General features: G+C 42.6%; 1 protein-coding gene across 1 annotated transcript in view; it reads left to right on the forward strand.

Annotated features, from left to right (window-relative positions):
- The window catches only part of PRDM2 (PR/SET domain 2), a 51,008-nt gene that overhangs the window by 12,399 nt on the left and 25,997 nt on the right, over positions 1–12,612 (forward strand). The window contains exons 3-6 of the mRNA XM_084220372.1: positions 1,336–1,453; positions 1,705–1,808; positions 4,591–4,743; positions 10,181–10,307. Coding sequence (XP_084076498.1) covers positions 1,336–1,453; positions 1,705–1,808; positions 4,591–4,743; positions 10,181–10,307 — 502 coding nt within the window. The remainder of the gene's footprint in view (positions 1–1,335; positions 1,454–1,704; positions 1,809–4,590; positions 4,744–10,180; positions 10,308–12,612) is intronic.

Below are 12,612 nucleotides of genomic sequence, written 5' to 3' on the forward strand. Positions count from 1 at the left end.
GACAAGTGTGAGTAGTAATAGTATGAATAATATTATAAGAATAATATTGAACCTTGGAGGCTCCATAAGATGGAACTATTCACTTACTGGACAGTAAATAATTTATTAGCTTTATATTGCCTATCAAACTTTAATATAAAAATATTTAAAACTTCTTGTATTGATTATAAGCTGCTGGCTAAAGTTCTGACCTGTTACTTGATGTAGGAAATATGAATAACATTTATGATACTAAAATAAGTACTATTAAAATCCTTTTATTTGCTTTAAAAGCTGCTTTTAGCCTAATCTCTGTTGCAGAGCAGTAAAGTTGGCATGCACATGGTTCAGTCACCAAGAACTGTAGTGACAGGAGAAGGGGGAATGGCTTCATGCTGACAGAGAGTTTAGATGGGCTGTAGGAAGGGTTTGGCTGTGAGGGTGGTGAGCCCAGAGAAGCTCTGGAGTGTCCAGTTGGGCACTGGGGCTTGGAGCAGCCTGGGACAGTGGAAAGTGTCCCTGTGCATGGCTGGGGTGGCACTGGGGGGCCTTCAGAGATGGGATGTCCCCACTCCAGGGAGGAATCTGCACCACACTGCAAGAAGGGGTGTGTCAGAAGACCCTGTTCACACGTGGGCCTGGGCTTTTCTAGGATGAAAAAGGTGCTGGGCTGTCAGAGAGGTGTCCCCAGGCAGCTGTGCCTCAGCAGCTTTAGGCAGGTTATCAGTAGTATCCCTTGTCTGTTCTTTATCAGGTGTTTTGGCAGCTCTGCCACATCTCCTCACCCTTAAAGGGATGTTGAACTTCGGGATTGAGGTTTTAGGATTATTCAACACCAAAAGCAGCATGACCCCACCCCCTCCATTCAGCACTGACAGCTTTGCAAGTAGGGCATTGTCTTACCCTGTTCCAGGGAGAACGTCCTGCTGCTGGGGCAGAGTGGGTGGTGTATCCCCAGTGCAAGTTCTTGGAGTGGTTTATTTACTGCAACATGCTCACTTTCAATCAGCAGAGCAAGTAACTTTTCAGATTTTTTACTGTATGCACTTCTTGGAACTTTGAGTTTGGTTTTCTCCTAAGGTTACTTTTTAGTCTTTCTCTCTTTTTAGTCTTTGTCACATAAGGCAAGATAAGAAAATATATTAGATTGCTTTTGGGGAACTGATTAGGTTGAGTATGCCTGGAAGTCATTCTTTGAAAAAGGGAAATAAACTATTGCTAATATATGTGAAATTATCCTCAGTACGGTGAGTTCGGAAATGTTGCAAGTCAGAAGGTTTTGAAGTTCGTGTGGGTTGATCACCTGTTGTGTAGTTGGTTTTGCCTGTTAATGGTGGTTGGCTTTTTGACTTGCAGAACACAACTGACTCCCCTGTTGCTGTGGAGACCTTGGATGATGTTCCTGAGCACGTCCTTAGGGGCCTTCCTGAGGATGTGAGGCTCTTCCCATCTGCTGTTGACAAGACTCGGCTTGGTGAGTGCTGCAGCTCTGAAAAGAGAATGAAGATTTTTGCAGTGGCTCACATAAATTTGAGTTGCTGTGAAAGCCTGGTGCCCTCCTGTGCTGGGTAGAGATGATGTCTGGTGTATTTGTCTGAAATAATTCCTCTTGGGAAGAGTGGACAGCTTCCCAGTCCAAGACAGACACATGTAATGATCTTAAGAATATGAATTTTGAGTAGATTTGCTTAGATTAGTTTTAACTCCTGATATGTGTCTCCTCAGGTGTCTGGGCAACAAAGTCAATTTTGAAAGGCAAGAAGTTTGGACCATTTGTTGGTGACAAGAAAAAAAGATCTCAAGTTAAGAGCAATGTGTACATGTGGGAGGTAAGAAACAGCTTGTAAAAGGAAAAATGTGCTTGTCACCAGGTCAATATTTTGTATTTAGCCTTTAATTTTCCAGATATTTTAGAAATAAACTTGATATAAGGTAATTGCCATCTGTTACTGCCATTACTAACAGTTATTTATAGACACTTGGATGGAACAATTATTCTGAATGACAAAGTTTTATAAACCAGTGGCATTGTTTGAAATTGCTGTAATCCTTACATGCTGTGTATGGATCACAGTTGCCCTTAAGAGTTTGTTGCTGATCTCTGCTTTGTTGGCTTGAACCCTGAGTGCAACTGAGTGCTGTCAACTGCTTATGAAATCAGGGAAATTAGGAGGATATGGAATCTCTTAAGGAAGCCACATCACTCCTCATTTAGCTCTTTGAAGACCAGCCTTTGGAGTTTTTGTAAGAGTTCTCAAGTGTTGCAGTATTTTTTGTGCTGGGCTTGCCTTGAAGCAAGTGCTGTCTGGGCAGCTGAACAGCTCTGGAAGCTCCACTGGTAGTCAGGAGACCTTGGATATTATGTAAATAAATTTATATTTCAAAAGATAAATGTCATAATCTGGAGCTGAATCCCATTTACAGTCTCTTTAAGGCAGTTCATAACGACTTCCAAAGATTTCTTCAGTCTTTCTGAAGACCAACACAGGACATGGTTTTAGCAAAGTGAATAGTCAAGGAGGGTAGGGTGGAGGAACTGTGGCACAGAATGTTCTGGAACATGGATTTTTAGGCTAAAGACACTGATAATGTTCATCCATCCTTCTGTCCCCTTGCTTGCAGAAATGGAACTCCCTGAAACACTAAAAACATGAACACAGCTTAGAGTTAACCCCTATCAGAGGATTTGATCTAGGACATTCCCATAAATGCAAATTACCCTTTAGAAAAGCAATACAATTTTCAAGTATGATGTTTGTTGCATTGAGCTCATGCTATCACAAACTCCAATGCATAAAGGTATCTCCAGTTTTGATCTGTTACAGGAACATTTGCTGAGATTGAATCAGTCAAGTAAATTATTGACCTTACAATTGTGTTTCTCAGTGCTGGATGCTGGATGTTCATGGTGAATATTTTTTCAGTTTGTGTTTACAGTGCAGGTGATAATGGGGAACCCATGTTAGATTCCAGAGTAATTGTGTATTGGTTTAATAGTGGTTTTAGAGTTAGAAAAAAAGCAGCTAAAATGAGGCTGCAACAGTTGGTCTCATATGCTGATACCTGAAAGCAGTCCAGGATCTCAACTGTTAGAAAATATGGTTTGTGGAAGGATGGTGGTGTATAGGAGCAGTTCAGTATATGGACACTCAGCTCGGGGAACAACCTTTTCCACAAGTGTTCCATTTGCTTCTTTAGTCAAATTAATCTGAATTAAAAATAAGGCTTCTAAAACTGGCATTTCCAGTCAATTTTAATGGTTTTGAACTGTCATATCAGAGGCTCATTGTGAAAAAGACAAGTTTTGTGTGTCAGTATATGCCTCTGTATCTGAGGAGAGAACATATTTTCCTTTTCTACTGGTGAAAAGCCACAGTTGGGAAAGTGAGAACAAGTGTCTGAAAAGGGAGGGAAATGCTGGTTCAGAATGACTGGCACAGCTGTGCTGAGTGGGTTTTATTGTAGGTACAGGAATCACTTCAAGACACAGTGTTGTGGAGAGGAGTTGGAGCTATTTTCTTTCTCATAGTGCACAAGGCCTTTAAACAGTGTTCTATAAGTGAGACTGTAATATTCTGTAAATTAGAAAAGCAAAAAAGTATTTTATTTCATGGAAAACTCAAAATAATATAAAACCACAGTAGGTTTATATATATATATATAAAAGTAATCAGTAACTACATTTAGACATATATTCCATATTTGTTTAGCTCTCCCACAGCATTCTTTGGCTCTTCTCTTCCATTTTAACCAAAAGAATTGCTTTTGCAGTCTCACCTGGGACTCTGTTTATGCTTTCATATTGCATGGGCTGGGTGTGCTGGTGAACATTCTTTCAAAAGTCAGCTGATGAAATCCATGCTGGAATAGTTGAAGTAAGGGAGATGTTTTCTGTTTACTTGGAAAGAAACTAAGATAGTTGTGTATTTATTAAAACTTCACTTTTATTGATAAAATTCTGTTTCATTTAATCAACACTACAGTGGAGTCAGTGACCTGAGGGCACAGAGGTGGGCAAAGGGCAGCAACCTGCAGGGGCAATGAGGGATGAGTAATTGGGGTGGGCCCTGTCAAATGGCCAGTGGGGGAGGCAATCTGATGTAGATTGGCAGTAGTGCTGCAGAGCACCATGGGCTGGGTCCTCTCCATCAGCCCAGGTGGGGAAAACTGATGTGTTCTTCCAAGGCAAGGCCCTGGGGATTTCCCTGAGTGTCCCTATAGAGCGTGCCATGGCACAAAGCACCAAGAGTCCATCAGAAGGGTGCATGAGAGGGATTTATCATAGCAACATGTTGCCTTTATAGTTTTTCAAGATATTTACATTCACTTAACGGAGACATTGGTCATAAGAAAGAAACAAAGTTCTCAATGGTGAACAAGGAGCCATGTCATTCTGTGAGCCAGCTCAAGTCTGTATCTTTTAACTTTCTCTCCTCCATCACATTGTCACAGGGATAGCCTTGGTGTCTTCAAGAGAGATACAGGGCTTCGCTGGCTCACAAGGACAGCACAAAATGCCTTTCCTACACCTGGGGGGAAAGGATTCAGAGGATTCTAAATTTTATTTCTGTGGTGTGAGCAGGTGTCCCTGTGTCTGCTGCCTTCCCACAGGTGTATTACCCCAACCTGGGCTGGATGTGTGTGGATGCCACCGACCCAGAGAAGGGCAACTGGCTGCGCTACATCAACTGGGCCCGCTCGGGGAAGGAGCAGAACCTCTTCCCTCTGGAGATCAACAGGACCATTTACTACAAGAGCTTAAAGGTATCACTGTCTCAACAGCTGCTGCTTTGTTGTCTTTTGTTGTTAATACTTTTTATTCTTCTTTATCAAAGAACTTTTTTCTTAGTATTTATATTAAACAGAGTTTGAAACGTTTTATCAAACATCTTTAAAACACTGCAAATGCTACACATCATTGGTGTAAATTCTTATCTGCCAATACATTTGACATCAGATTTACTGTTAAACTACTGGATGTTTCAACACTAAGTCTGTCTTATTGGGTAATGATTTGCTGTAGCACCAAATTTGATACAAACCAGAACGATAAACTACACAGTATATAAAATATTTCACAGTATATAAAATATTTTTCTGTTTTTGTAGATACCAAGACTCTTTCTGCTGAGGATGCTTTTGCAGTAATCAGTTATTTTTATGGTCTGTGCATTGTTTGACAAAGTTTGGCTGTCAAGACACTTCCATGAAACCATTTCTCATGGTTTTATACCATTTTGATTTTGTTCAGGGAGTGAGGGGAAGGCAGGGAAAAGGATGTAATTCCTGGAGCATTTTATCTCCCAAATAAAAAAAAATAAAAGGTCCAACTATAATGGTGGAGGTTAAGAATATTGTAGTTCTAAAGTATTTCTTGAATCCCTGATCAAGACCTCCTAGCAGTGAGTGTGTGTAGCTTGACTTAGTTTTTATTTAAAATTCTTTTTTGGGTGTTTGGTGTATATGCAGTTTTGTTTTTGCACTATTGCTGTTCCTTCCATTTCCTTGTGAGGCCAGCAGTATGTGTAAGTAAGTGGTATTTACTTACTGAAAGGGTGAGTTGGTCCTGTGCAGTTCTGAAGTTTATGGGCAGTACAGCAGTAGGTGAATGTTGTATTTTAGGTCACTCAAGCTAAATTGAAAAAACTTTCTAAACATTTTCTGAACTTTGTAATGGCATTCCAGCAGAAGTTCAGTATTGCCTGCCAGACTGCTGACTTCTCTGCAGTGTGTATTCACAGAGGCAGGCTCCCAATACAGCTCTGAGGCCAGCCTTCATTTCTCTAGACACTTTATCTTGGATTTCTTCTGCCTTTGCCCACAGTCCCACTAGCTCATTAGTACAGGTGTGCTTTTGGAGTCACTCTGACATTTTAAATTTCTCCTTGAATCTTTTCTGCAAATGTTTCAGTCCTGACAGAGACAAGCATTCACCTATTTAAAATTTATTTATTTGATGGATGAAACTGCACTTCAGAAAATAACTGTACTGCTAAAAGAGGCTGAGCACTGCTGACAGAATAACAAATACCTTGTGTCAGCACTGGTGGAATATCCTTTTGTTCCTTTGACTATTGTCTCTTGCAACTTGATGAATTTTATCCCAGTCACACCTTACTGCTAACTGAGACAAAGGAAGGCATATAATAAAGAACATTTTAAATGTCCTTGTCTTTTGCATATAATGTTAGCATCTCTACACTGCCATTTCAAACCTGCTGTAAATTTACCAGCCCAGATATGAACACATGGTTCTTTCCTGATCTTTATCATAATTCATAAATTTAGGGGAGTTCCACTTGCTGACAAACAGCACAGGTTTTATTTACCCCTAAAGGAGAATTCAAGTAGCTTGTGTGTAATTTTGTTCTGCTTTACCTTGAAGCATTGAAGGTAAAGTCATGGGGTATTATTTTTGCCAAGGTTTCCTTTAGCTTTTTGTAGGTTTTTAATTTGTAAGTTAAACAGGCTGATTTCCAAGCCTTGTTGCTAAAATAAAAAAGCCCAAATTTGCTTGGTGCAGAACCTCCTCAGAACTGCAGAGCTTTAACTCCCCAGTTCGCTGCTCTCAATGAATAGTTATGGAATGGAATAGAATTTGTGAGTGAGCACAAGCAAATGTTTTTTTCTGCCATCTTCTCTTCATCATTGCTGAAGAGCTGAGGGTGTGAAGGGCTGAGGGTGTTTGTAAGTTGCTTTGCCTCTGCTTTCCCCAGGATGCCTGGGTGAGAGCTGTGATATTGCAGGGAGAAGCTTCAACTCATGATGCAGTTTCAGCTCTTCCTGCCTCTGCTCATGGGAGGAGCTCTCTCTGCAGTGTTGTTCTGCCCACAGGACAGAACTTGAATTCTAGAAAAAGTAAAAGACAGTGAAAACTCACTTTCAAAAAGTCTTCTGAAGAAGCTTGGCTATGAAACTGTCCCTGATGAAAATGAAATTTAATTTGCTTGTGGAAGACTGTTTTGCCCAACAGGTTTACAATACCTCAAGATCCTCCATGTTACATGGGAGAGAGCACCATAATGTAGGGTTCTAGAGTGAGAAAGATTCACTCAGGTAAATGTCAGACTGTTCTCTTGGGTTATGTTTGGTGAGATGAGGCCACACCCAGGTGCAGAAGCACAATATCACAGTAAAATGCTGTGTCTGTGGTGAAAAATAGAAACAGCAAATGCCTATCTCAGTCTGTACAAGGCACATTAGAGTGCTTAAATGTGCACAATTAATTGATTTTTAGACAATCTGTGCAAGAACCTCTAAGGTTACTTAAGTTAATAACTTGTTGGGATATTACTCTTGAAAGTAACAAATTTTGAACTTACTGTAAACCTTTTGAACAGGAAACACTCAGATTAAGGACAGTTAAATGTTGCAGTTAAAACAAAAAGCACAAAAAAGTGTGTGGGAATTATGAATTTAGGGAAGGTTGATTAGGTTAATACCTTTTTAGCCAGGCTGTCCCAGTCTGACACTGCTGTATCAAGGATCTGTAGGGAATAGTTTGGAGGAGGTTGGGTTTTGGAGTAGTTTAGAAGGTGTCACGAGGAGGAAGAGTGGTGGGACAAGTGGCACTTGCTCAGTGTAGTCCTGCTCTAGGAGGGAGCAGCTTTTGAAGCTGCTGCATCTCATTTTAGAAGTACAAGGTTAGAGGGCTTAATTTAGATTCTAGAGCAGTCACAATAAAACTAAATTCATCAAGTTCAACGTTAGCTCCAGCCATGCAGCCAACAAATGATGTGTTCATTACCACCCTGTGTTTGCATTGCCTGAAACCCCATGCAGATCTTTGCTCTGCCTCTGTATTTTTTTGATAAGGGTTTTTTTGCATCAGATAGCTCTGCTGCATTGCTTGCTGCTCACCAGCTCCAAGGCCATGCAAATAACTTTGCCTCTATTTATCCTATCAGGCCTCTGGAACTCAAGGAAGCCAAGCCAAGGGCTTTGCTTATGTTATAACTCACTCTTCCCTTGGTTGTTGGGATCTTGCACCTCTTGTTGTTCCAGTGTCTGGGGGTATGATGATAATTAGCACCTTTATCATGTGCTATGAGACCCACTAAAAACGGGCTGTAGAAGAAAGAAATCCTAATTTTCTTCTTGATGTAAAATTCCCCTTTGGCTTTAGACTGGAATAATAATCTGAGGACACCCTTTGCTCTGATGTAATGACTAAAATAAAATCTGGTCTCCACCAGCCCAGTGTTCATTAACCCTGAAAGAGGGGAATTGAAGTTAAGGCATTTAAATTTTTCTTGGTTTTGGGTAAAATGCTTCAGGAAATGGAGAAACAATGAGAAAGATTTAAAAAATAAGTTAAAATCTTCAGTTTGCCAGCTTGGGGACTTATTAGATTGAGTCTGATGTTTTAAGGAGTGTGTGAAATGAACTGATCAATAGTTTCTTTCGTTGGCAGTGCTGGGAGTATGAGTAGCATTTGCAGTGATGCCCATTTGACTAATTTAGTCTGTGATTTTTTAAAAATTTGATTAAAAAGAATAGAAATAATCAATTTGGAATGGCAAGCAAACCTTTTGTTTTTGTGGTGAAGTGGATTTATTAAACATATTGTAATTATCTGTATTCCTGTTAACCCACTGTGACAAATCCTGGATCTTCAGGATTTGTTCCAGATCCCAGCTGTAGTGGCTGCCTGAGCAGTAACTTATTATTATATTTTAATTAATTAATGTTATTTAAAGCTTTGTATAAGGTAGGTATGTTTGTCCCAACATGGTTGCTCTCTGGAAAAAATTAACAGTGAATATCCAGAGAAGTGAGCACTGGGATTTAAATCAGTGTCACTATTTGAGGCAAACCACAATTTGGGACATTACAGCTGGGAAGTTCATACTAAAAATAATAATAATAACAACAACTATGCATGAATTATTAATACAAGGACCATATTAATAATTAACTATGGTAATATTAACTAATGGAACATGATGGACTTGCAGGTCCCTTCCAACCTGTTAACATTCCATGATTTTTCTTTTTTTGTTTTTCTTCTTTTTTCTTTTTTTTTTTTTTTTTTTTTTGTGATTTTATCTTTTTTTTCTGATTTTTGACCTTTTTTGTAAGTTTTTTCTGGTCTTTTTTTTTTTTTTTTGCCATTTTTAGGGTTTAATCTTTTATTTCGGTATTCTTCTGGTATTTGGTCTTGTCACTTTTGTTCAGTTTTTCTGTGTTTCCCTGTGATTTTTTTGAGGGTGATTTTTTAATGATATTTTGTGTTCTGGGGGTTGTGTGTATGTTACAGTCTGTGAAGAGGTTTTGGGGTGGTTTTGGGGTTGGTTTTGGGGGTGGTTTTGGGGTGTTTCAGTGCTGTTCTCTGTGTGTGTGTTACAGTCCATGATGGGGTTTTGGGGGTTGTTTTGGGGTTGTTTTGGGGTGTTTTGGGGTTGTTTTTGGTTGTTTTGGTGCTGTTCTCTCTGTGTGTGTGTTACAGCCCATGATGAGGTTTCTGGGTTGTTTTTTGGGTTGTTTCTGGGTTTTTTGGGTGTTGGGTGCTGTTGCATGTGTGTGTATTACTACAGTCCATGGTGAGGTTTTTGGGTTGGTTTTTGAGGTTTTTTGGGGGTATTTTGGGGGTGGTTTTGGGTTGGTTTTGGGTGTTTGGTGCTGTTGTGTGTGTTTTACAGTCCATGATGAGTTTTAGGGTTGGATTTGGGTTGGTTTTTGGCTGTTTTGGGGGTATTTTTGGCTGTTTTGTGTGTTGGGTGCTTGTGTGTGTGTGTTACAGTCCACGATGAGTTTTAGGGTTGTTTTTGGGGTTTTTTTGGGTTGTTTTGGGTTGGTTTTGGTTTGTTTCGGGGTGTTTTGGGGTTGGTTCTGGCTGGTTTGTGGGTTGGGTGCTTGTGTGTGTGTGCGTGTGTTACAGTCCACGATGAGTTTTAGGGTTGGTTTAAGGGTTTGTTTTAGGGTTGGTTTTAGGGTTGGTTTTAGGGTTGTTTCGGGTTGGTTTCGGGTTGTTTCGGGGTGTTTCGGACTGTTTCTGGCCGGTTTGTGTGCCGGCGCTGTTCCGTGCCCGGCGCGGCCCGGGGCGCTGCCTGCGCTGTGCCCTCCGCCCGGCAGGGGGCGCGCGGGGCGGCGCCCTCGAGGCTCGGCGGGAGCAGCGCCGTGGGCGCCGCCGCGGCCGCTCCCCGCCCCGCCAACAACGCGCGCTCTGATTGGCCGCGCGCCCTGTGTTGTGTCCCGGCAGCCAATCGCGGCGGGAGAGGAGCTGTTGGTGTGGTACAATGGCGAGGACGACCCGGCGATAGCGGCCGCGATCGAGGAGGAGCGAGCGAGCGCCCGCAGCCGCCGGCACTCCCCGAAGGCCCGCAGAGGTACGGACCGGACCGGCCCCGCCGCCGCCAGCGCGCGGGGCAGCCCGGCCTGCGGCCGCCGTGACCTTCCGCGGCCCGAGAGAGGAGGGTGGGGAGGGCCCGGCCCGGCGCGGCCCGGCCGGCGGCGCCGCGGGCGGAACGTGGAAGTTGCGGCTGGAAAAGTTGGGAGAGGCGGCGGGAGCGGCGCGGGCAGGGGGAACGGCCCGCTCCGCCCGCGGGGCCCCGGCAGCCGCAGCCATCCCGCGTGGGGCGGGGGCCGAGCTCGCCGCAGCCTCGGTGCCTCCTTGGGAAGGGGAGCGGAGTCCGGGGCCGCCCCGATCCCTTCCCGGGAAAGCGAGCTGAGCTCGGAGCTGCCCCGATCCCTCCCTGGGAAAGCGAGCTGAGCCTGGAGCTGCCCCGATCCCTCCCTGGGAAAGCGAGCTGAGCCCAGAGCTGCCCCGATCCCTCCGTGGGCAGCGGGAGCTGAGCCCGGAGCTGCCCCGATCCCTCCGTGGGCAGCGGGAGCTGAGCCCGGAGCTGCCCCGATCCCTCCGTGGGCAGCGGGAGCTGAGCCCGGAGCTGCCCCGATCCCTCCCTGGGAAAGCGAGCTGAGCCCGGGGCCGCCGCCATCCCTCCCGGGGAGGAGGAGGCTGAGCCCGCGGCCGCCGCAGTCTCTCCTTGGGAAGCGGAGCCGAGCCCGGGGCCGCCGCGATCCTTTGGGAAGCGGAGGCTCAGCCCGGCCTTGGGGGTACGTCAGTCCAGCCAAATGAAGAATTCCCGTCCTGTTCTTTCCCTGCGGTTTTTAATTTCTTGTTATTTCTAGGCCGATTTGCTGGTTCTGGAATGTTGCAGGCGGTGGGAATGGCTGCTCCTGGCTGACTTCGGCCGGGGAGGGAGGGTGGGACAGAGTTTGGGGTGGTAGAAACGCATTATTCCCTCTGTGAATATGTATGTCAGAGCAGACATCCATTATTTTTTCCATTACTAATTCAGCAGCAGGGTTTTTTAGAGTGCGTGTGCCTCCACGCGTGGCCTTATATAACTGACATTTTGACTAACGTTTTAGGCCAAAATCACAACAAAGCCTTGAGTTCCAGGGACTAGATAGAAAAAAGGAAATATTCACAGTTGCAGCACAGATGTATCAGTTCCTCAGTATGTACATTTTGGTATTCTCTGGAGGCTACAAATGAACCAAAGAAAGCTAACATTTTAAGAAGCATCATTATAATTTTTTAAACTTAAAATATAAGGCCTGATCTTACAGGTAGTGCAGATGACTGGAACTCAGATTGGAAACAAGGTCAGATACTGAAAACAGTTATTGTGAGAGTATTTTATTTGAGATTGAGGAGGGGGGACTGTAGTGCAACACAGTTATTTTGAATAATATTCCATAGATTAAGGAAATACAAACTGAAATTCAAGCACTGAGTTTTATTTTATAATGAAAAAGCATATTTAGCACATATATAAGCAGGACTTGGTAAATTATAGGCTGTATTATGTTTTTTTCCTAAATCTGCATTATCTTAGCACATGGAATTTGTGTGCCTCTGATTTACCTGAAAGGCTAGAAAAACAACCTGCAGGAATTTGATTATATGATAAATCAGAAAAGCCAGACAGAATAATTTCTGAGGTAATTTTTCATGGCATAGAAGTTTGATTTGCATTCATGAAGTTATAGGTAAATATACCAGTTAACTAATTTGGTTTCTGGGTTTTGATTTTGTGCTCTTTTGTAGGTTTTGTGTTTTAACTGTTATGGATTTTACAGATTTCATAATGAGGAACATTAAATCTTTTCCCCCTTTTTATAAACACAAGCTCCTTACTGAGGCTCACAATTATTGAATGAAAAGCAGCCCAGCAAAAACCAACTCCAAGCAAAATATTCATGAAGCATTTGAGAATAACCAAGAATAATCTATTTATGGAGTTATACCCTTGGCTGATGAAGCAGAAAGACCAAAATCTCAGTATTTAGTTGATTTAAATTGTTAGATTAAAGTTGCAGCTGTAAAATGATAAGGCAATTCATTTGGATATTTTGAAATGTTATAGTTCTGTTTTTCACAGGTTTCATTGGATTTTTTTTTCTTTGCATTTAATCTCGATTATTTTAGTGGTTGTTATACCATCTACTAATATTTGCAATTCACAGCAATCTTTTTTCAAGAAATATACGCTTTTTTCCTGCAGATTTGGTAGCAGTAGCTGCAGTGAGGATTCCAGAATGGTTTCTACTCCTATCCCTGCTTTTGTAAATTCAGCTGTATCCTTGGATGGGGAAGCTTCTTAACCCTAGACTTGAGGGGTTTAG

This window comes from Fringilla coelebs, assembly GCF_963513975.1.
Source record: "Fringilla coelebs genome assembly, chromosome: 22".
Taxonomy (NCBI): domain Eukaryota; kingdom Metazoa; phylum Chordata; class Aves; order Passeriformes; family Fringillidae; genus Fringilla; species Fringilla coelebs.